Raw genomic sequence first — 23,482 nt, forward strand, 5'->3', positions numbered from 1 at the left:
ACTATTGAGACAATCAGCTTTCCCTTTCATTTTCTCTTCTGAAGAGAAGGACAGCACTGTCAAGTTTGCAGTTCTCATTTCAAAATAAGCATTTTCACTTTGATGTTCTTGAAAATGCATTTACATGTATTTAAAAAAAAAGTGGACTCAAAAATTGTCTGGTTTTTTTTCTGCTTTGTTTGGTAGGTAACAGGTTGTTTGCATTTTTATTCTTTGTTAAAACAGCAGGACTCTTTCAAATATTCTTTATAAAATAAACTAACTTAAAAATTCTTTATAAAGGGTAACCTAATAAGATTCCTCATAGAAATTGTGTTAACAGGGTTTCATGTTAATTGATGAGATTCTAACTCAATGACTAAACCTGACTAAGTATCTGCAACCAGAATTTGGATTCATAGCAGTTGGCATCTTCAAAGGGGATCTACGAGTTTTTTTTCTGGTTTTGGTTTATTTAATTGGATCTTTCCAATAGTAGATTTTGTCAAAGGGGATTTTATAATGGAAAAAAACATAGCAAAGCTGGATCCCATCTTTAAATCTCTGACTAAAACCAGGTGTAAAAGGGTTGACCCGTTTCTGTTCCTTGACTTCCCACTTGTTGCAACAGGTGCCACATGGTTTCCTGGGACAGCTATAGCTGCTGAGGAGGCTTCCCCACCCACTTCCAGGCAGCTTCTCCCCCCTCCCACCTGTCAGCCAAATCTACACATCTCAGTCTCTGCCTGTGTGGTCAGTAGGTTAAAAATTTGGAGAGATTCAGCAGGAAACTACTCTAAGCTGGTTTATTTGCAGGCTTCATTTTCTGCTGAGCTATCTGGCTGATTGAGTCTCCCAAGACTACTCAGCTGCTAGACTCAGCGTGGGAGGAAAAAGCTGTAGAGGGTGAGGGGCTATAAATGCAGAGGAAGTTAAGGTATTTCAGTGACAGCAGGTTCTTACTGTCTTGGTTGTGACATCACACTACACCTCTTTACTTCAGCTTTGCTGGTAAGTCACCTTTAAAAGTAGAATGTCTTTTTAGTTTTTTAGGAATGCATCTATGTATTTCTATTAAACTTTATTTCATTTTGATGTGACTCTTTTTTTGTATTAAATGTTCTAATTTCAACACATCAAACGCACCTTGAGATAATTCACAAAAAATAAAGCAACAAGGAAGTTCATAATTGCGGAGTGTAATGTGTTATGATCAGGAGAAGTATGCCAACTATGTAAATACTTCCGTGTACTCAGAAGCTGTGTATTCTTCTGATTAGCTTGAAATATCAAACTGCATCAAGTCATATTCCATTGACTCCCAAAAAATAACTATAAATCCAAGCCAAATTTGAATGAAATATTCATCGTTTCAAAATGAAATATTGAAAAGGTGATTTGACTAATGATAGATACCTTCCTTCAGAACTAACAATTTAAGTTAACATCTGTCAGCTCTTGCCCCTGGATGCCATTTGTGAGATTAAAAACTTTATCTGCATTCCCTGTTAAAATTCTGTATGTTGTATGACATATATTTATTTAGGGAATGGCCAGGTCTTAAATTTGGGTTAGGCAGGAAATTAGTATTTTCCCCAAGTTTCTCTTGGCGGAAACTGTACCTCATATATTATATATTGACAAAGACTTTTAATGCAGTTTGAACACAATAGCTTTAGTTTGCCTTATATTTTGGTTTTTTAAGACCAGGATGAAGTTGCTTAAAAAAATAAATCACTTCCATAAAAAAGATGGTGTACTTTAAGGAATGGATTCATAGCCACTTTATTCTGATGAGTTTGAAACTAGAACATTATCTAACTCAGGAGTTCACAATCTAACTGTAATCCTTCTCATCTGCCTCCATTTTGGTCACTTTTCTTTTGTTCCTATTTTTGGGGTCTTTTTTCTTTAGAGTTGCCTTTTAAAAGTAGCCAGCGAAGAAAGCAAATGCTGTTTCAAGTAAGCGAGGAAGTTCGTGGTAGATAGAACACAACTGAATGTTTTGAGTTTTAAAGCTTAGTTTCAGTATTGACTGATTTCCATGTAATTGTGAAATTATGGAGGAATTACTTTATTGAGGTTGTTTTTTCTTAAATTTGGTTTTTAAATAGGAGAGTTAAGTTAAATATTTTATTGAAGAGAACTTGAGAATGTTTGGTGTCCAGTCTACTTATGATTTTTTGCTGATGTAGTATCCAAATCCTACATTTTTCAGAATTTACTACTGATCTAATGTTTAAATTACAATTATTTGAATGTCTAATTATAAATGCTTGTTACCTTTAGTACTTCCTCTTACAACACAATAGAAATTTCTCGTTTGAATTACAGACCTATCTGAAGAGCAAGTGAAGCACAAATGGCATGCAGTAAAGTAACTTGCAGCATCTGTAGTCTGTGCCAATAACTTGTTAAAACTGCTTCTTTCTCTCAAGTTTCCATTTGCCCAAAGTTGCTTTAATAATAGTTATTAAAGTAGTGAAGGGAAAGCAAAAAATGGTGATGCAACGTGTGTTGAAGCTGTTGAAATCTCTTGTCCCTTTTCCTCTCTTTCCTTCTCCCTCCATTTTCTCCAGAAGGTAGGTGACTCCTAGTCATTCTCATCCTTTGGTGCTTTTCTTTTGCCACATATCCTACCATGAGCTGTGCTTTTCTCATGAGGTTAATGTGTATTTGTCAATTCATGATGTCAAGGACTTTTTGTGTCAAGTCTTGTCTTGTTTTGGCTTTCCAACTGGAAACACTTTGTTCAGGATTTTTTTTTTTTTTTTAAATGTTCAGTTAAGTGTGAAAATTAAGTGCCTGCTGTAAAGGGACATAGGTAATAGAGGAGCACAGTATCCATAGAATAAAAAAGTCTCCTGCATATGTAATCACTGTTTAAGGGATAAAATTCCCTTTCTGATGGTGACCTCTGAGCTTAATCCAGTGAGACAATCACAATCTGACAGATACTAGCTACAGAGATAACAGAACCCATCCTGAGAGCCCACTGGAGAAAGGGAAGGTATTTATGGAGTGGTGCTGCACGGGCAAAAAGTATCATCTTTTTTTATAGACAGAAGGGTTTCTGATCAGTTAGTGTTTTCACTGAGATATTTAATTTGTGGTTTGCACACCTCATTTTTTTCACTATGGTAGTTAATCTACAGTTTAAAACCTAGATATGGCTTCTATAAGCAATGTTGAAGTTTTAATTTCCAATTACCATTGGAGCCAAATAACAGTTCCAAATGATGGAGGTGGGTCTCTTAATATAGCAAGGTATTGTGTTTCATTAATTGAATATACAGCATTTAATAAGGTTTTTTTCTGCCTGTTAGTCCCCAGATAAAGATGCAGGGTCACCCTGCTGGTTTTGTTGCATGTTGATTTAGCGAACTAACAGGAACCAGATTTACTTGCGACCAGTTGGAGAGGGAACTGACTGGGTGCAGGGGGAACAGAGACAGTACAGTAGCAGCATTGTCTGGACAATCTCTATTTGCAAGTAGAGTTGTACAGCATAACAGCTTTCTTTCTTTTATAGTATTCTCTAAGAATGACTTTATCAGTGGTGGTAAATGTAGTGGATGTGTAGGCATTCTTGCCTATAATCATAGTAACTTAAATAGCTGTGGTATTAAATAGCTTATATTTGCAAAGCCTATGATAGTCACCTGTTTAACAAAGTGCAGATAAAGTAGCAAGAAATGGTTGGTAGCAATTGACTAATTTGGGAAAATAAGGTTGCTTAATGTTTTTTTTTAGTACTAACAAAATAGGTAATATCAAGAGGGTATAATAGAAAGTACAAAGGTGATGAGAGGGATAGAATGGACTTCAGTATTTCAGGATGATTCTTTTTTAAGTATTAGAAGGTAGTTTGAATTCAGTACATTTCAAAGGTGTGCCATCCTTTGCCTTGGCTTCTCTCAGAATACCTTTTTTACTTAACTATTTTATATGTATGGTAACTGAAAAATGTCACCTGAAAACACTGGAATGCATTGTTCATGCAATAAAACTAACTCTAACTGAATGAAGTATTTGGATTTAAAAAAAAAAATCAACTGAAGTGTTGTCTTAAATAGGAACTTTGGCTAGATAAGGTTGGAGAAATACAATCTATATGTACTTAGAAACAAAAAGAAAACTAACACCATAGGAAGTAACCTGCATTAAAAGAGTAGCATTGAAGAGCTTAGTTCTAGGTATAGGTTTCCTAGATGTCTTGCCTAAAATGTCTCCCCAGGCCTCCCTCAGGCTTGCTGTAAACACTGCTTCTTAAATTGTATTAATTTTCACAAATAAAAAGAGAGAAGCTGAGGTAGGAATGTGAGCCTTTTTTTAGAATTATGCTTTAAACAAAGTGCATGCAATTTAAATTAGTACTTCTGGTTCTTCTCTAGGCTTTCAGCTTAGTCTTGAAAGTAGCACTGTGGGTGTCATTCTGTACCTGAGTTTGGCAAATGTGCACCCCCAGGAATCTGGTTTGTCTAAATGTGCTCTGTTCTGTTATTTCTGGCTAATGGGTCTATATGTAGACTCTTGCTTATTTTTTCTTTTTCCCCAATAAAATTTCAACCTAAGCTCAAAGGAACAGAGAATGCAGTTCTTGTTCAACTCTGGCCAGACTTGGTCTGCTATTTCATTTATATCTCAACTTTTGCTCACCTGAGAGAGAGCTTTACTGCCTGTGTGGAGAATTTGGAGATGGGACTGATGGGATGGGAATAGCACAGGAAAAGGAGTGACAACTGGGAGCATTTGAGGGGGATTTTTCCTGAGACATGTGTGTCCTTTTCAAGCATAAATTCTGTGCCTTTCTTGACTAAGATGACCTGGTATGGAAACAGTAGTGGTCTGGCAAAGAATTGTTACTGGGTCTGTTTTTATTAGAGGAGCACAGACTTGGGAAGTACTGGATGGCTCCATGGCAAAGTGTTAGATTTTGGTTTCTAAAAGTGTGCAAAACATCTTACCTGCATACTGCTACACCATGAAATATTTGCATTGTGCCATAAGATCAGTAGAAAAACATTCCAGCTATAACAATGATAGTGCAGAAAGCAAGAAAGATTGAGTACTATTTCAGGGACCATTAGGTTTAACAGGAATGTGTGTTTGATCTTGCTACTTTTTTGAGGAGTGAACTGTGCTTTACACTGCAGAGGAGGTCCAAAAGGGGGATGGGAGAAAAGAAGCAATAAAATTCTCTACGCTGGTAACTCCAGATCTAGAACTGAGTTTAATCAGAAGTGTACCTGTAAGATGGACCAGCCAGAGCGCCTAGGAAAGTATTTTGTTGTTAAGGGCACTAGTGCTGTAGGTCTGTATTCTGTTGTTAGGTGCGGGTAACTTCTGTTCTCATAACTTCTCTAAACCTTTGTTTAGCCTAGCAAAAAGGACAAGCTCTCCTGATTTTATCTATATAAAAGACATTACTAGATCCTAGCTATTCTATTTTCTACGTCTGCTTCAGTTCCTGGTATTGGACATGCATGTGCAGGTTTAGTCATTCAGTATTTCATATGAGATGTTATGCTTTGTAAAATTCTGTTGATACCTCCCTGTTTCTACTGAACTAAGCCTTCTTTAGTGACTTTTAGAACTGAATTAATTACTTGCACAGCTACATGTAGCTTGCTAGTTTACCATTAGCCAGAACAGCCAGGCATTTCTTTTTCTTTCATCTCTTTTTTATAGCTATAGCTTTTACGATTGATCCTATGCAAACTTTTATAGTTTTTAGTATGATGGTTTGTTCTTTTTTAGAGTGAGCACTTCTTTCTGACTGTGCTGCCCAGGGAGGTGGTGGAGTCACCGTTTCTGCAAATGTTCCAGAAATGAATGGATGTGGTACTTAGTGCTGTGGTTTAGTTGACATGGTGCTGTTTGGTCAAAGGTTGGATTTGATGATCTTGGAGATTTTTTCCAACCTTTATGATTCTAAGTATCTTATCTACCACTTTTAATACCAGTTTACTGCACATCACTTTATTTTTCTCTCTGACTTATCTGGCTTTTATCTTTAACTTGTAAATTTATATTTCAGGAATTATTGAAAATAATATCTCTTTGTTGCCCTGCTGTAAATATTTCTGGGCATGCACTGTCCCATATATTCAAGGAGTGCCTATTATATGTCACCCAAGCCTTTGCTCTGTGATGTTAATAAATTTACTTTCCCCTTGATCTCATTGCTGAAAGGTAGAGTCACAAAGAGAGATGTATGAACTCAGAATTTAGTTGAAAATGGTGTTGCTGGTAGAAATCATATGCAACCTTAGACTGCTTGATCATTTTTTTTTTTTCTGGCTGGAATGTTTGGGTGAGGATCCAAGGTAGACTTTTACATTTGGACCAAACTTAATCTCCTTTGATTTTGAATCATTCAGAAACATAGTATCTGGTTTTGCTTATGTAAAAGTGAATAAGGTGTTAGATAAATATCCTTATCCCATGTCCTACTTACATGTAAATAAGTAAGCACATAGGATTTTCCTGCATTTCTGCATACCTAATCTAATCTGTGGGTGTTGGTGGGTTTTGTTTTCAAATAGTCTTTGCACATCTAAATGTTTTGGGCTGTGCTTGCCAGGAGCAAAGCTAGAATGTAAGTATGAACTTCATTCTTCGTGGAAAACAAAAAGTTTGAAAAATACTTAAGTAAACCCAAAAGTCTTAAACTGGCTCTCGCCCGATTTAACATTGCACATATATTGGAGGAAGAAAAGACAATTTAAAGGTTTGGCAAAGGAAACAAGGAGGATGCTGTGTTAACAGGGCAAACTGGTGATCATAAAATAGTTTCTCCCAGGTTAGCAGCCCGCAAGGGCCAGGAAGCTATGGAAGAGGCAGAAGGATGCTATAGTGAAGGTTGCTAGGCTACTCCAAGGTAAGCTCTTACAGAGTGCTACTCAGCTATGCTGAGCATTTTTACTGCCCAGCTGCTAAGCAATGCGTGTGTGGTATTGTTTGCCTGGCTACCAGCCGGAAAGGGAAGTTTGAACTGCTAAGAAATGTTGTCCCTTTGTAGGATGAAACTTGGTCACATGCCAGTTATTACCTTTTGCAAGACTGACTGTTTTTGGTTTCGGTCACATTGACTGACAAGGAATGTCAGGAATTCTGCTGAACATGTTTGAAATGGAACAGCAAACAATAGGTCTTTGATTCAAGTATAAAAGTATAAAACCTTGCATGAATTTAACCTGTTCTGGTGATTCTCATTGGTGAGCTTTTGGTTTGTCTGTACCATTTTGGCTTTCATTTCTCTTGCTCTGTTAAGAAGCTTATTGAAAACGGAATGTGGGTTCTTTTCCTTTTATCTGGATTTGATGTAATTTTTGAAATATTTGTAAGAGTTAATCTCTACCAGTAAGAATTATTTCTTTCAATTGCAAGTGCAAGGTCATCAGTTTTTCTTCTGTAAGGGAGGGTAAGTTTTTTTGTCTGCTTTTTTGTTAATGGGTTTCCTGTACTGTGTTTTGCTGTACATACAGGTAGAAACCACACGTTTATGCTTCTTACATATAATTTAATTTTTGGTCTTTGTCCCAGGAGATCATTTTAACAGAAAGTAAAAACTGACAGTTGCTCTCTCAAACAGTGACAGAGGAACTGAATATGGAATTTAAATTATGGCGTGTTAAAATTTTGATTCCTTTCCATCAGTTGTCTCCCTGTTTGTGAGCTCCAACACAATTACCTAGTTCTCTTCTTGTAACAGTTTCCTGAAGAGGTGCTACAACTCTGCCAATAATGTTGTCTCTTGAACAAGTCAGGCACTGTAGGATGCAACAGCAAAAAAAAAGATAACTTCTTTAACATTCATGAAGGTGCAGTGTGTATAGTATAAAAGGGACTGGATCCAAGTCCAGTGGCCTGTTGCCAGCAGGGAGCTCCTAAGGCAAACTACTTTCCCTGGCTTATAGTTTCCCAACTTTGTTCTGATTTGTGGCCCAGGGATTTCATGAAACTAAACTAACTTTTTTTGATATAAATTCCCTATATCAAGTTGACTTCTGTGAATTTGTGGAGATGCTTTTTAAATCTATGTTAAATAATAATATTCACATACCATGCCAAGAATTCCAAAGTTCAGAATCTTGTTGCAAAGTTCACCTGTATGTTTTGTGAACGACTGACACGTGTTTGATTCTCATCTGCTAGTTTTACCCAGTGGTGTCCATTTCTTGTAGTGAGAAACTTTGAACAATTATTACATCTAGTTTTCTTCACTAACAAGTCATTGTTATATAGATTTTTGTTTGTAAATGTTTCTTTTCCTTGGGGAAGGCTAGGAAAGGGCTTCTTGTCTATTAACCATTCCTTGTAGCTGTGGTTATGTTGTTTTGAGTACCCTGCTTAAGTCCTTCCCTGCACCTCTTTCAGTTGTTACAGGCTTTTGGAGATGAGTAGGGGCCAGGATGGAGTGCACTGTTAAGAATGGATTTTATTTTACTGTGACATAATGCTGCTTTGTTTTATCAGTCTTTTATAAGAATTCTTAACATTTGTTTTTGGTTTACTACTGCTGCTGGTTTTATTATTCCAGAATCTTGTTGAAAAGTGGATAATTTTCTGACAGTCTGTCATCATCCGGGATTATTAGGATTCTGGGCTTACTTAAATGATCTGATTTACTTTCCGTCTCTAGTGTACTTCTTGTGCTAAATTAATATATGGTTCTTCATAAAAATAATAATTTATTTTTATATTTATTTTTAGCATAATAATGTATGCTCCTGCATAAAAAGCTCATGACACTGTAGATATTTCTTGCTTCTATAGCTTGGAATAGCTTAAAATTATCAAAAAACATTTTCATGCAGCTAAAAATTGCAATAATATTTTCTCAAAACTAAAAGTAGACAATTATCTGTGCAATACAAGTTGTTTGTGAAATTAATAACAGAAATGTATTTTTTTTTATTGCTATTGCATTAATTTACAAACTCCATCTTTTGCAGTTTTATTGCTGGAGAAGATGGAGCATGATGACATTTGTAATAAAACTCTGAAGATTACAGACTTTGGTCTGGCTAGAGAGTGGCACAGAACAACCAAAATGAGTGCAGCAGGAACTTATGCATGGATGGCTCCAGAAGTCATCAAGTCCTCCATGTTTTCTAAAGGAAGTGATATTTGGAGGTAAGAAGTTTTTCTGCTGATGACCATGTTCAGTGGAAGTGTGTTGAGGGTTTTGAGGGTTTGACAGAATTTTTTTTTTTTTTTTGGTGGTTTTCTAGGTTATTGCCTCAACATATGGCTAGTTTAGCTCTTCTAAGAAACAAACACATTTTAAAGTATCTACTTCAGTTGTTATACCTTTTATTATCCATTACTTACAAACTGGGGGAGGAAGAGGGAAAACAAAAACTATTTTTTTTAAAGCAAGCTCTCATTAAGAGAAGCCATTAAAATATTTGTTGGTTAATATACCCAAGTGTTTCTCTGGAGTCTTAATATAAATAACTGTATGCTCTTGATGCAATAATGATTGATCTCATTTTGGTAGGTTTATTTTATCTTAGATGTGGGAAAGCTCTCAATCTGCTTAAAAATGGGACTAACCAATTATTACCTTATATGACTGATAAATAATAATAAGGTTCAAACCAGAACTTTGCCAATGTTAACTTGAATTAATGCTGTTTTTAGGAATCTGGAATGTGGTTGTGTGTGAAAGTTAATAGTAGGTTGAAGCTTCTACATTTACAGAGATTTTGCTTCCAGTAGCTGGATTAAGGAGAGTATTCAGCACAAATTTGTTTTAACTTGCTCTCTAATTTTAAAGGTGGGAAATGCCCTGTGTTAAATTTGTGAATTTCTCATTTAAGATGTTATTGTGGATAATACAAATAATGTGGCTCTCACTACTGATGCTATTTTTGAGTGGTGTAGTGTGGGATACATGTAGTGTAGAAAGGTAAATTAAACTTTAATTTAATTTAGTTCTGGTTTGTGAGTGCAGAAAAGCAGTGATTGCACAATAGGCTCTAAAAGCTGCTGTGCCCCACCTTGAAAAGTCTGCAATTGCTTTCTTTTTGATATGTTTGCTCTGAAGGGTCCAAGATAGCTATTTGGGGAAGGAGAGGAGGACTTTAATCTGTTTGCTCCTGCTGCTTTATGCATGTTCTGGATTGTATAATTCTTAAATAGGGTCCTGTTTGCTTAAATGCATTATATTCTACAGCATGAAGTAATACTTTTGGTGTTCTCGTGATGATTCTGTATCTGCACTGCTGTTTTGTGACGCTCATTTGTCTTGTCTCTGGAACCAATTCTATTTGCATTAGTCTCAGCTGATGCCCAGTTGGGAAGCAACTTTGGCCTCATTCTTTTTTTTTTTTTTCCATTCTTTCTTACTTTTTTCTTAATTTTTTTTTTCTTTTGCGGGATGGAGGTTGGGTGTAGGCGTTTCCCTAATCAGCTGTATTCCATGCTTAATTACAGGTCCTGTCCAGTCTTGTTGCTGTGATTTTAGGTATCTGAGGGGGTATGCTTTGGTGCAATTATTTTATATTCTGCTGCAACATTAGTTTACATTTTTGGAACCTACAGTATTTCTCTTCTTCGCCTTCTCTTCTGCACGCCTCTCTTGTAAAAATGTAAGTATTTAGTTCAATGATGGAAGTCTAACAGGAGAGGTTTTTAAGTAGAAAGGCTGTGTTTTGCAGTATAGTTTAGACCTTCTTAGCTTCTAAACATTTTCTGCTCACTGCACCTTGATCTATTCTGTTGCTTATCTTTACTCTTTCTTTAAAAGAAAAGCAAATAAAGAATATCCTGGTTACAGGAGTGGGTTTTGTTGTAAAAAGCCTTCAGGTTACCAATTTAAGTATATGGGTCTCTCTAAGACAGGAACACAGTATGTTTCAGCAAATTTCTAAATCTCAGTTACAGATACTGAGTGCTGAGGCTCTGAATGAAATCTGCAGACCTCCTGTTAGGAAAAAAGAGAGCAATTGAGGCTGCTCAAGTTGAGGCAACTTACACTTCCAGTTAGTCTTCCAGAATCTGCCAGTGCTTGGAAATGTTGTGGGAGTATTTTCATGCAGAGCCTTCCAGGCTGTATGTTCTCAGGTGTCATCCTAGATAGCAGAACTAGTGCTTTCCAGGCCCTGCACGTGTATCCTTTTGCTTTCCAGACTAGAGCTTCAGCTACTGTATTTATTTTACTCTGGCACATGCTTCCAAATTCCCAAACAAGAATTCTACTCGTCCAACCCTACCCTTCCATGAATCATCACACTTTTCTGAGTGGTGTGTCAGTATTGGTTTTGTGTGGAGCCTGAAAGTGCAAATATGCCCACAGATTTCCAAGTGCTGATGGTGTGCTTCAGCAATGGTCTTTAAAGTAACGTGTGTCCTGGTTGTACAAGCCCTTGGCAAAGCCAGGAAGCATCTACTGTACAGCAGAATTAGCAGTTGCTTTTGCCTGGAACATTTGTATAAATTCGAAGTGATTCATGTAGCAGTGCTTAGTAACCTCTGCTCTAGAAGATGGATTATAGAGTAAAATAAACCTCGAGAACTTTACCTTCAGATTTTCAGCTCCTAAAGCATGTAAAATCAGCAAGTTTTCACTGGGGTGAGATATAGTAAGGCTTAAATCACATTTGATTGAAGGAAAAATGATTTTAATAATGAAAATACTTAACATATATTGTAGGTGTATTCATTTTTGTGGTTTAAAATAGGTATTTCAATTACACGGTTGTGGCTTTGCCTTTTGCTGATTATGGAAAGGGACATGGCTTTTGCCCTTTGAAAAAAAGCTGTTTCTTAGAAGCTCAGGCTGTATGTGTAAGACAATTGTATGTGAGCTGGTGAAATTTAATACACTAAGTAGCTACTTGTGTAGCTGAGAGAATTAACAGGTAGGTTTTTTCTAGATAATGGCAGATTAGTACCTCCCTAGTAGTAGTTAAAAACTACTGTGCTGAAGTAGTTAAAAACCCCAGTGTATCAAGACCATAATGTCTTTAGGCTTCCTCCTTGCAGTTTTTCCCCCATAGTGCTGGCTCTCGGTACTTGACATTAAGGCTGCTTTCATTAAAATGCTGTTACTGTGTTGGTCTGTTTAAAACTTTGCAACCACCTTCTTGGCACTGTTGAGAGCTCTTTAAGATTAAAGGCTTGAATTGTAAATACAACTAAAGCTAATAGTGTGACAACTTTTTTATAAAGGATAACTTCTTTTTAGTTAAATTTAATGTTTTGCTTATCTTCAGAGTTCATGCTAAAATACATATGGAATAGGTATAACAAGGAAATTACTTTAATTTTGAACAGTCTGTACTTGCTGAGAGATTTTTTTTTTATGCTTTCTCCAAAGACACAAATGAGCTGTAGTTCAGGAGAATTTCACTATCAGGCATAAAATGTGTATGTTCCACAGGAAGTGTTGTATTCATTATGGTCAGAATACCACTGTTTTAAAGCAAATTGGATATCATTATTTTAACCTTCTTTGAGTATACAAGCAAATGCAGAAATTAGACCAGAATAATCAGGAGGAAATTGTTAAGAGGCCTGCAACTTTTTTTATTCCTTTTTCTTCTGGCTGCAGGTACAGACTGTTTTCTTCAGCTTTTAATGAAGTGTTAGCACTGTAAATTTGTTAGTTTTTAAGATTTTGTGAGATGCAAAAATTCTCACACACACAGACCATAGATAACAAAGTACTGCTGATATTTGTGCTGATATTGTGTAGTTTGCTGTTATTTATTAAAGTGATGTTGTAAGGTGTTGCATAATACTGACTAACTTCTTCTCATTAAGCAGACAGTGATAAAAAACCTTGACTGGTGTGTGTTCTTCTCTCTGTCGCATCTGATACTTCCCCTTGAGGTGTCATTTCTAGTCCTAAGGAGTGCATAGCCCTCACTTCCCCAGTGCAGAATGCTTTTTTTCTCGTGCTGGAGAGTTCAGTATAGTCCTACAAAACTTGCAGGTGGTTTCTTTGCACGCTTGGAGAGAAGGGGCAAGAGCAATCATTTGCGTTCTGTTTTTTTCTTGGCTGCTCGCTTTGCTATTCAAAAGCAGCAATAGGTTGTCCTTTGTGTCCTTATTCTGCAGGTAGTGGTTCCCTGGCAGGAAGAGAAGTGAAGGTGGCATGGGGGATGAAGGAAGGAACAAAAACCAAATCCAGTCATAACGCCCACTTTAGGCTTAGCATTCTGAAAGGAGCAATTCCCACTTCCACAAAAATGACTGTGAAAGCTGTCCATTTCAGTGGTGGTAGAATAGGAGCTCTAGAGCCACAGCAGCCAGTGTGTTGTCCCTGCCCTTTGTAGGGGCTTGAATAATTTGAACAAGCCAAGCATTGGGCATACAGACCCAAAGAAGGTAAAAGCAACACCCAGCTCTTCTTTGAATGGAGAGCGTTGCAGAAGTTCTTATGGTTGTTGTCACTGTAATAGGAATTCCCGTGATTCTTGGTTTCTGTACCTGACATTGAGAAAAGATCTCTTCATGCCACCACCTTTTGCTGAAAACAATGTTGTTGTGTTTGGATTTTGTGGGTGGGATTTTTTTTAGTATGGAGAAATTCCATGTGCATGCATGAAATAATTTCTCAATCTTGTTGCATCTTCAGTGGGAAGCGACAAGTTCACTGGCCTTCATATATACGCAATGGGATTAGAAATTCAAACTTCCAGATAAAGATGGGAGTTTTCTGTAATTTTTATTACCATTATTTAAAAAAGAAAAAATATGTCCCTCTAGGTAAATTACTGTGAAATATTTGGAAAGGGGAATGGCCTGAATGCTCTGCTGAGGATTTCTTTTCATTGTTTTTTTGGTTTTTTTATGGGGAGAGGTTGCTTGTTTTTCTGTCATTCAGACTTTCTATTGTAAGTCAGATTTATGTGAAAGTAGCATTTCTATAGAAGTGGCTTTAGGCTTACATTTTGAATAAGAGTGTGAGCCAGTCTTAAAGTTGCACCCAATTTGCTTAATCACTATAACTGGAAAGGTGCACAATGACAAAAGTAGAGCTGACTTAAAGTCATTCACCTTTGACTGGGAAATCCTTGTGAATTTGAGTACATGGTTGGACAGATACTTGTTTGTGTTTTCATGTGTTCTTGTTGTTTCTTTCTCAGAAAAATAATTGTTTAAAAAATTACCTTTTGTAGTTACGGAGTGTTGCTGTGGGAACTGCTTACAGGAGAAGTTCCTTACCGTGGCATTGATGGCCTTGCTGTGGCTTATGGAGTAGCTGTCAATAAGCTTACTTTGCCCATTCCATCCACCTGCCCTGAACCATTTGCAAAACTAATGAAAGGTATCCAGGTTGTTTCTTGCTATGTTTTTAAATAGTTATGTTTTGGGGATAAAATAATCATGGGTCGCCAAATAAGTACCTCATTTGATAGTGTGCTGTGTACCAAGTATTTTATTTTTCTTTACACAGCACTCTGGTGTTAGAGAGAGTTGGGTGTGTTTCTAAGGGAGCCATACAGTGTTACGGTGTTGTATATAAGTTTTTCAGTAGCAATAGTACAGTTTGTGCTCTGATTTCACTGATTTTTTCCTACTCTGAAATTGCATTAAATTTCATAAATTATGGGATGCTACTGTGGATTAATACAAGATAGATTAAAATCCTAAGGGGAACAATTGCAAATCCCTTTTTTTCATTGTTTCTTCATGAATGTCAAAAATGTTTTGGAAATATTTTACAGAGAAATAAACATTGCTTGCTAATGGCTATTTCCTTGTGTTTAGTGAATTTTTCTACCTTTTTATTTATTTCTTCCATACAATATTGCTGGTTTTGCTAATTCTTTTAATTATTGGCATTCATTAGCAATTAAGCTGTTGAATTATTATTCATTCATTAGCAATTTGGCAAATTGCTGAATTGCTAAAAATAGACCAAAAAATTACTATTAATACAAAAACAATTGTCTGAGTACAGGTAGGTAGATGTCACCTCTGTAAATTGAGACAGAACTGGGGATGTCTTGCAGGTAAAGTGAACACATTAGAATTTGAAATGCAGTTGCAAGTAACTTGAAACTCACGTAGCTCTTCATAAAGTTCTATGTGTTATTACAAACTGACGGGATTTTGATAAATTCTAGAATGCTGGGAGCAGGACCCTCATATCCGACCATCGTTTGCCTTAATTCTTGAACAGCTTACTGCCATTGAAGGGGCAGTTATGACTGAAATGCCTCAAGAGTCTTTTCATTCCATGCAAGATGACTGGAAATTGGAAATTCAGCAGATTTTTAATGAATTGAGGACCAAGGAAAAAGTAAGTTGGTTTTTCCAATTGCATGGCAGTGAAGGAAGGATATGTATGTATTCATGTTTATGTGATACAGCAGTTTTGAACTTTTAAATTGTTGCTTACCAATGTACTCATGCAAATATGCACACAGATGAAAAAAAGAGATATCCACACCTGTCTCCCCAAAGAAAAGAGGTTGTAGATCTGTAAATGTGGCATTCTAGGCTCTTTTTTAAAATGTGTTATTTTTTTCTTGTATGTTTGCATGTATCACTTAAATTGGATTTATTCCTTAAGCTCATCTTTGACTGCAAATTTTCAGCTGCTGTTGAACATTCTCCCCACCTGTGAGAATGAAAAGCTTTTCATCCTGTTATATGACTGTATCTCATGTCTTCTTTTCCAAAAATGGAGTAGTGCTTTTATCTCTCTTGCTGAAGAGACTGATCATATGGATGCCTTTCAGTGTTGCAGTTTGGGACGTATTCTTGCCAGATATTAAGAAGGTCAAACTCACACACATGAATCAGCAAATCTAGTTTCTTTTGTTTATTACTCAGATTTCTGTCACTGATCTTCTTTCCATACTCTCACATCACAATATGTTTGTACTAAATGAGTCAATTCTCTTTTTCTCTTCTACTCACTTCAACTTGGTTTTAACCACGCTGAGTTTAATATTTTTCTTTAGACAACTTGATAAAGATAATAGTTGGAATAGGCCAGGTGTGCTCGAGTCCCTGTTAGAAACGCTTCTGGAAGAAACTGATTCCTTCTTTACAGATGTTTCTTGCAGTATAATTATATCCCAGTATATATTTGCTGTTATTTTCGTGAAGTGATTATAGACAAGGAAGACAATAAATTGAGGTGCAGTGACTTTTGACGAAACTTTACAGAAGATGTAGTTGCCAAGTTTGACAAAAGCAAGACCTAAACTCTTGTCTTTCAAGTCACTGTTTGTAGCCTTTGTCCTTCACTTGTCCTCATCAAATGTCACAAATGGCATTGTGTGGACTTCTGTCTAGTCTTGGGTGTGACATTACAAATGTACTGTAATATCAGCAAGTGATATTAGAATTTTCTTTACCATAAGATTTCAGTATCATTATTTATTTCCTATCTACTGTTTCTTCTACCCTCTGCATTTCCCTCTTCATTTTGGTTTACAGAAGTGGGTGAGTATGTGGTGTGGTCGGCTCTGCCTGCGGTAGGCATACAGAGTGCTAGAGCTGAGTTGTGTGCCTCAGGAGCTGTCAGGTCTCTTCCTTTGCAGTTGAGTTATAGTCCCTTTACAGAGAGTAGAGGCTTTCTTTTTTTACTTGCCGTGGGGTCACCAGCTACTGTGTTCACCTGCCTCAACCTGCCATAGAACATAACTCTGTTTTTGGCCCCTCCAGCAACTGCTTAACCAACCATTTTCCTCTCTTTACTCTGAGAGCAATTGTAACAGGCCTTCCTGTTCAGGTTTTTTATTTATTTTTTGCTTTTCTGGAGGCATTACTCTAATAGGAGATTCCCTATCCAAGAAAAATCTGACTAAATCAAGTCTAGGATTAAATAGGCAGGTGAAAAGGTTTTCGAGAAAAGTCATGTTTTGGGTACAAAAGTGAGTTAAGCACAGTTAGGCAGGGGAAAAGATAAAATGAAATTTGCTTCTAATATGCTAAAGTGCATCTCCAGAGGCATCTACCATAATGAGGTATACTTCTCTAAGGCTGAAAACATGTAACTTTGACTTAGACAAGATTTTTATATATGCAGGGTTTTTTAGTTCGTCATATTATCAATTTTGCTATGAGCTACTAGAGGGAAAGTCATGTCTATAAAGTATTTATGTAATAATACTACTACAAAAATCCTCTGCATGGAGTCTCATTCCTCCTGTAAAAGAGGAACTTGTGTATCTAGAGGAATTTCCTCAAGGGCTTACTGCAAATGAGTGATGGTGACACCTACTCGAAGAGAAGATCACAATCTTATTTTGACAAATGTTCTTGAGCAACTGAAATACAGAATTCTTTCCAAGCTTCCTTACAATGGGTGTTTTAATTGTAGAGTGATGTGGAAACATTGCCTAACTAATTGCAGTAAGTCTGGGTTTAATTAGTTTATTTGGAGAAGAGTAAATACTTAATCTCTCATTGAGGAAACACTTTTACTTCCTCTATACTGTCTACCATTTCATACAGGCCCTCAGTTTCTGCCTGGTTGCTGAGCTTTATGGAACTTGGATTTGAGGGCTGTGAAAAGTGGAAAATGAACAGTGTCTCCTAATGTACCTTTTATTACTGTACTAATGCAGTAATAAAGATCTTCTCCATTTAAACTTTTAAGTATCTCTTTTCTAAATCTGAATTAATGTAGTTTCTGCTTTCAGCCCTTGTTTTAGGTTGCCTTATTTTGAGTGGACGGAGGAGGAGGAAAGTGAGGATTTTCATAAGTCTCTAAATTAAAGTTATTAAAGATCTTTTTAAAAATTTGGTTTCCAGTATTGTGTTGAAACAATACTCACTCAAAATTAGTATACCATATGAAATTTGTCAGTCACATCACTTAAATTTTAAACCCATGATAAGCAGTGTATGTGTGCTATAGCTGTAAAAAAAAAAAAAAAAAAAAAACAGTGTCTGAAGAACTGACACTTCTCATTGAACCAGTTTGCTTCAGTGCCAGCCTGTCTTTTGGCATCCATAGTCTTTTTGGCAAGAACATTTGAACATTTTCATTTGAAAACACTGAAATAATACAGTTCAGGAAGAAATTTTTTGCTTTAATGATAAGAAATAAGGAATTCTTCTGGCATACAACATTGCTGGATACCAATGAGCAGAATTAGACAGTTCTGAAATAAAAAAAAACCAAAGACAAACAAAACTAAGCAACACCCCAAGTATAAAATTGTATAGTGTAAAAATGAATTAATTTTAAATAGAAATAAATTTCTTAGATATCCTGAACTTTTAGCATAGCTTTGTTTCAAATGATAGTTTTCTGAGTTCAATTAAGTGGAATTTACACAAACATGTGAAAGAAAAATGTCGTGAGAAACGTACAGAGTATGAGTCACATCTAGTTCTCCTTTTCCTATACTTTCAGTACAGTGTTATTAGCAATATAGACCATAAGTGTTCTGTCTAAGTCTGTTTCCTGTGTAATATGCCCCATACTATGAAGAAAAGTCTAAAATTAAGGAGGTCTTAAATTTCAGATGTATTTTAACTGATTTTGGAAACTGAAGATTAAGATAATTTTAAGATGCTAGGTTTACAGCTATTTAGCCTTGGTTATTCATTTACCTTGAAAAATTACCTAGCTTCCTTTCTAAAGCTTTTCCTTTTGCAAAATTAAAAAATAATAGAAGAAGAGCAACTCTTCTGAGAGTGGTGGCTGGGGAATCTATGTGCTGTAATTCAGTGGTTAGTAGCTGTTTGATGTTACAGATACCTGCTAGATTTAATTAAGAAACAGCTGTCTTATGACTTAGTTTATCCTATTGCACTAATCCCCATTCAGTGTAATACTGATTCCTTTTCTAGATAGAAAAGTGCTACTTAATACGTGGCTGAAAAACAGGAAAGGTTAGAGAATTTAAGATAAAGGCAATAATTTGTGTATTCGTCAGGTCATTGGCCTTATGTTAAAGCGTAGGAGCTGTCCAATAGCCGCCCTCATGCTGTGCAAGAGCTTCTCATCATGTGAAATACTTGAAGGCATTTTCTGCTGGGCTGTTAGCTGATAATCTTTGATTGCATGTGTTGTCCCCATTGCCACTGCTTACCTGCTTTAAATGGAGTGACTCAAGTTAATTGGTTTAAAGGAAATCTGTGTAATGCTTGATTCTGAATACAGAATCTTGGTTTTTTCAGAATGGAGGACTTGCAGAATATAGGGCATGTTGCATGTATATAGTGCATCATAAAAATAAATCAGGAAATCCAACCTATTGTGCACTTTGTATGTCCTTTAAAACTGCCTTCACATTATTACTGAGTTTTACTTTTGTGAATCTTGTCTTCAGGAGCTTCGATCCCGAGAAGAGGAGTTGACAAGAGCAGCTCTTCAGCAAAAATCTCAAGAAGAATTGCTGAAGCGCCGTGAGCAGCAGTTAGCGGAACGCGAGATCGATGTACTGGAGCGTGAGCTGAATATCATGATATTCCAGTTAAACCAAGAGAAACCCAATGTAAAGAAGAGGAAGGGCAAGTTTAAAAGAAGCCGGTTAAAACTCAAAGATGGACACAGAATTAGTTTGCCTTCAGGTTTGCAATTTTTTTAAAGTTCACTGTATATGTAATGATTAAATAGGCAAGCTTCTTCAGTTCTGTGGTTCATGTTTTCAGCACTAGCTCCTATTTTATTTTGTTGTCAGGTTCTTCAATAATGCACAGAAGGGTTTGGTAAGAATTGTGTAGCACCCTTCCCACAAGGAAAAGCTTTCACATATCATGTTCTCATGAAGTAGTCCTCATTTCATCTGGAAGAATGATTCAGCTAGAAGTCCAACCCATTTGGAGGGAAAGGTCACTAGCATGAGAGCCACATGATTTAATACTGGTTCAAAGTTCAGATTTTTGTTATCATGGTTTCTGTACAGACAGGAAGGTACTTTTTTACTACATGCCAGAACTTTCTAACATGAGCGAATATTAGTGCTGTTTGCCCTAAAATTGCAAATACCAAGCAGAAAAACAGTGCAGAGAGGGCTGGGGATGTACAGGTGCAGTAGGTCCGAGCTGCACACCTACTGCAGTTGCAAGTGCAACACAGCAGTTACAATTTTCAGTGCCTTATTTCTTGCAAGAAAACATATTAGCAGCAGCAGCAGATGATGATTTCAGAATAAAATAGGGTATAATTTGAATGTTAGAGCATTTCATTCCACCTATGAATGCATTAAAATTCCCCATTTACAAAGGAGGCGTGTTTGTAGACAATGAGGGTCTTTCAGTTCTGAGGGGCTGCTTTAGAGGTGCCTTTTTAATGTTGCTACCAGATAGCACTACACAAACTCATGGTTTCACCAATGGTTGGAAAGCCTTCATCCTGGGGTTGGGCTTCCTTTCAGTGGCTTCCAGGTCAAGTCTGACAGTTTATTACAAATGCATTAAGAACTTGATGCTGTGTTAATAAAAGTCTGATTAAATTGTAGCTATCTGGCAGCTGGAAAGACACCAAGAGGGCAGTAATATTTAGAGTACTATTTCAGCACTAGTGAAATATTTTTCCTTACTTTAAAAATAAGAGCAAATAAGATAAAAGCCACTCTACAGCCTCCCAGAAAAACATGGTACATTTATGAGTTTTAGTTAGATTTTTGCTGGATTGCAAGCTGCAATTGAATATTCGGGTCCGTTGTTTCCAGTTCTGCTTGTATTTAAATTGAAACAGTGATAAAATAAATATTTTCATTCAGAATAGCAGTTAGCTCCTTGTTACCAAAAACATCCAGATGAACTTGTCCTTGAGACAATTCAATTCTAAGAATAGTGTACAATATAATTGCATTGATGATGGGTATTAGAGTGGCATATTAAGGTTAATTTCATAAATTTTTTCCTTCGCAATATTTGTTTTTCTTTTTTTACTACTTTGCTATAAATATTTGTAATTCTGTAGTTTACTGTCATGATTTTCTGACATGAATAAATGTGACTTTTTGTTACTGTTTTTTTATGGTGTATATGAATTACATGCTAAAAAAAATAAGGCAAATCTTATGGAATGAGTATTGATTATTTTGTGATTAAATACTGAGGGGTGTTTTTTGCCCCTCTTGTGACAACCAAAAAGATTGAATAACAGCTTATGGTGTAGATGTGTCTCAGATCAGGTCCACTTGGACCTACTTGGTATTGTTCATGTTCTTGCAAGGCTATCACGTGAAGGTGTGAAGTCCTGCCTGTTTGACTCAATCTAAATTGTTACATTTAGAGTTTTGCAGTGTTTTTAATATGTATATCTCTTACCTGTGTAAATAAGTCAGGTATAAAGAAGTCTAATTCATTGTATAACTTTGTTTTAATAAGTATAGCAGCATGTTCTTCTGAGAAGTTTTTTATTCAGAACATTAAAACTGATTTGTTTTGCTCTCTTACAGATTTCCAGCACAAAATAACAGTGCAGGCATCTCCTAATCTGGATAAGAGGAGGAGTTTAAACAGTAACAGCTCTAGTCCATCAAGCAGCCCCACAATAATTCCTCGTCTTCGAGCTATACAATGTAAGTCTCCACTCATTTGATCAATGGAGAGTGTTCCATATACATGCTGAAATGTTGGTAGTAGTATCAGATTCCTAGCAGATTTCTGTCTGATTTCCACATCCTTTGATTGGTTCTAACAGTTGCAACTTCTTTAAAAGTAGGGATAATCTTGCTAAAACGCTAAATAATTTTCAGTAATTCAAAATGATTGTGAATGCTTTAAATTGTATCTTTACTTAATTACTTGGGGAACCAATTTGTAAACTGGGATAAAACAATGACAAATCAAAAGTTATGAAAAAAGGCAAAGCATCACATTTAGAACCCAAGTAGGATATAAAACAAGTTTTTATTAGGTATTGGAGTTGATAAAGAAAAGAGATTCAGAGTGTGAGGGAGTCTTGTAAGACGGAAAGATCAAAGAATGAGCCAATAACCCAACTTTCTTATTTCAAAAGAGAATCAGGCTTTAAACAGGTATAAATCCAGAAGAAATCTTGCTTTTAGGTTTTCAGAAGATAGGAAAAAGAGACAAAAAATTTGTGGGTACATTTGTAGGTCTACATTATTATGGATACTGATAACAGAAGGGAAGGTATGTTCATGCTCACATAGTGGAGATACCAGGAATGTGATCATGTTATTACAGAGACGCACATTTGGGAATGGCATATACACAGATAAAACAGTTCCTACAGGATTCACTGCTTGCATTTGTACTGTCTGATCTATTGTGCAAAGTAGATTATCTAATTATCCATATTCAGAGAGAAGTGCCTTAAGCTTGTCTCTCTATGAAATCAGTGGAACCTGTTCCAGCTGATTGCTTATGGATGTTCGCTAACTTCTTTTGCAAGCACAGTCACCTGTGAGGGAGAATACTTCAGAATCTGGCTTTGCCACCTATAAATGAGGAGAAGGGCAAATCAGAATGCATGAGGATTTTTTTCCATACTGTTCTGTAGCTAGTCAGTAAAGATTGATTGAATTTTACACCAGTCTGACACTTTGTTTTAAGTTTGGATAGAAATCAGATCTCTCACCTCCTTTGTAACACCTCTGCCTTATGAAATACTTTTCATTGTTAATGTCTAAAGGGGAACAGTGATTTCTTCTCTGGCACTTCAGTATTTGTTTGAGCTGCAGTGGATACAGTTGGAAACATTGTGGATAAAGGAGAGAGGTGGAAAAACCCTGTCTTGTTTTTTTTCAAATGAAAATTTGGGATGGAAGGAAAATCAACTGGAGTCTTTTCAGATGTTAGCTGACAGAGTGTTTTCAATAGATTTCTGTCCTCAAAATGTGGTGGGTTTTTCTGGTTGGTTGGTTGGTTGGCTTTGGTTTTTGCAGAAAGGTAAAGAAAGTTTATATGTAATTACAACATTTTGCTAAGAAAAGCCTATCTCATTTTATCTTTGATTCTTGCTCTGTGAGGAAATGCTTGGAAATGAAGCAAATGTCAGGTATTGGCATGGTTCTGAAAACTTGAGTTTTCTGTGTTTGTTTTCTTAATTGCATAGCCTTGTGTAAGCTATTGCAGTGCCACTCCTTGCATATGTGCTAAGTACCACTGAGGGTTTTTTTTTTTTCTTTTTTATTTGAGCAGGCATTTGTATTCATAGGGCTTGAACATGCAGGGCAACATAAAGGCTCTCGTTTATAAGAAGGACATGTCTGCTTCTGGGTTTGGATCCTTAGGTTTTTACCTAAAAGCTTATCAGATATCTCAGGAGTATCTAGCTGAAACAATTTAGCTTCCACACCCATCTGCACCTGTGCAAAATAAATTCCCTTTCCCACAATAATGTTTTATCTTGATTTAACTTCAAAGTGTCTTTGTTTCTAGACGACTTGCTCAAATACAGGTGATTTGAACAGGCATATGTAATAACTGGTTACTTGACTGCTTCACTTTGTCTTGAGCAAGCTTAGCTTTAAAATCTAAACATTAGGTTAAAAGAAAAATGTAGTTAATTTCTTATTAAAACAAATTCTGCTGATTTTGAAAGGAGTTTTGGAGGGAGAAGGAAAACCACTAAGGTACATATTCCATAGGA

General features: G+C 36.3%; 1 protein-coding gene across 2 annotated transcripts in view; it reads left to right on the forward strand.

Moving 5' to 3' along the window:
• The window catches only part of MAP3K21 (mitogen-activated protein kinase kinase kinase 21), a 38,576-nt gene that overhangs the window by 9,266 nt on the left and 5,828 nt on the right, over window positions 1-23,482 (forward strand). For both annotated transcript variants that reach the window (XM_059841611.1, XM_059841612.1), the window contains exons 2-6: window positions 8,940-9,120; window positions 14,118-14,266; window positions 15,069-15,244; window positions 19,242-19,482; window positions 21,321-21,443. In XM_059841611.1, coding sequence (XP_059697594.1) covers window positions 8,940-9,120; window positions 14,118-14,266; window positions 15,069-15,244; window positions 19,242-19,482; window positions 21,321-21,443 — 870 coding nt within the window. The remainder of the gene's footprint in view (window positions 1-8,939; window positions 9,121-14,117; window positions 14,267-15,068; window positions 15,245-19,241; window positions 19,483-21,320; window positions 21,444-23,482) is intronic.

This window comes from Haemorhous mexicanus, chromosome 3 (genome assembly GCF_027477595.1).
Source record: "Haemorhous mexicanus isolate bHaeMex1 chromosome 3, bHaeMex1.pri, whole genome shotgun sequence".
Lineage (NCBI taxonomy): Eukaryota > Metazoa > Chordata > Aves > Passeriformes > Fringillidae > Haemorhous > Haemorhous mexicanus.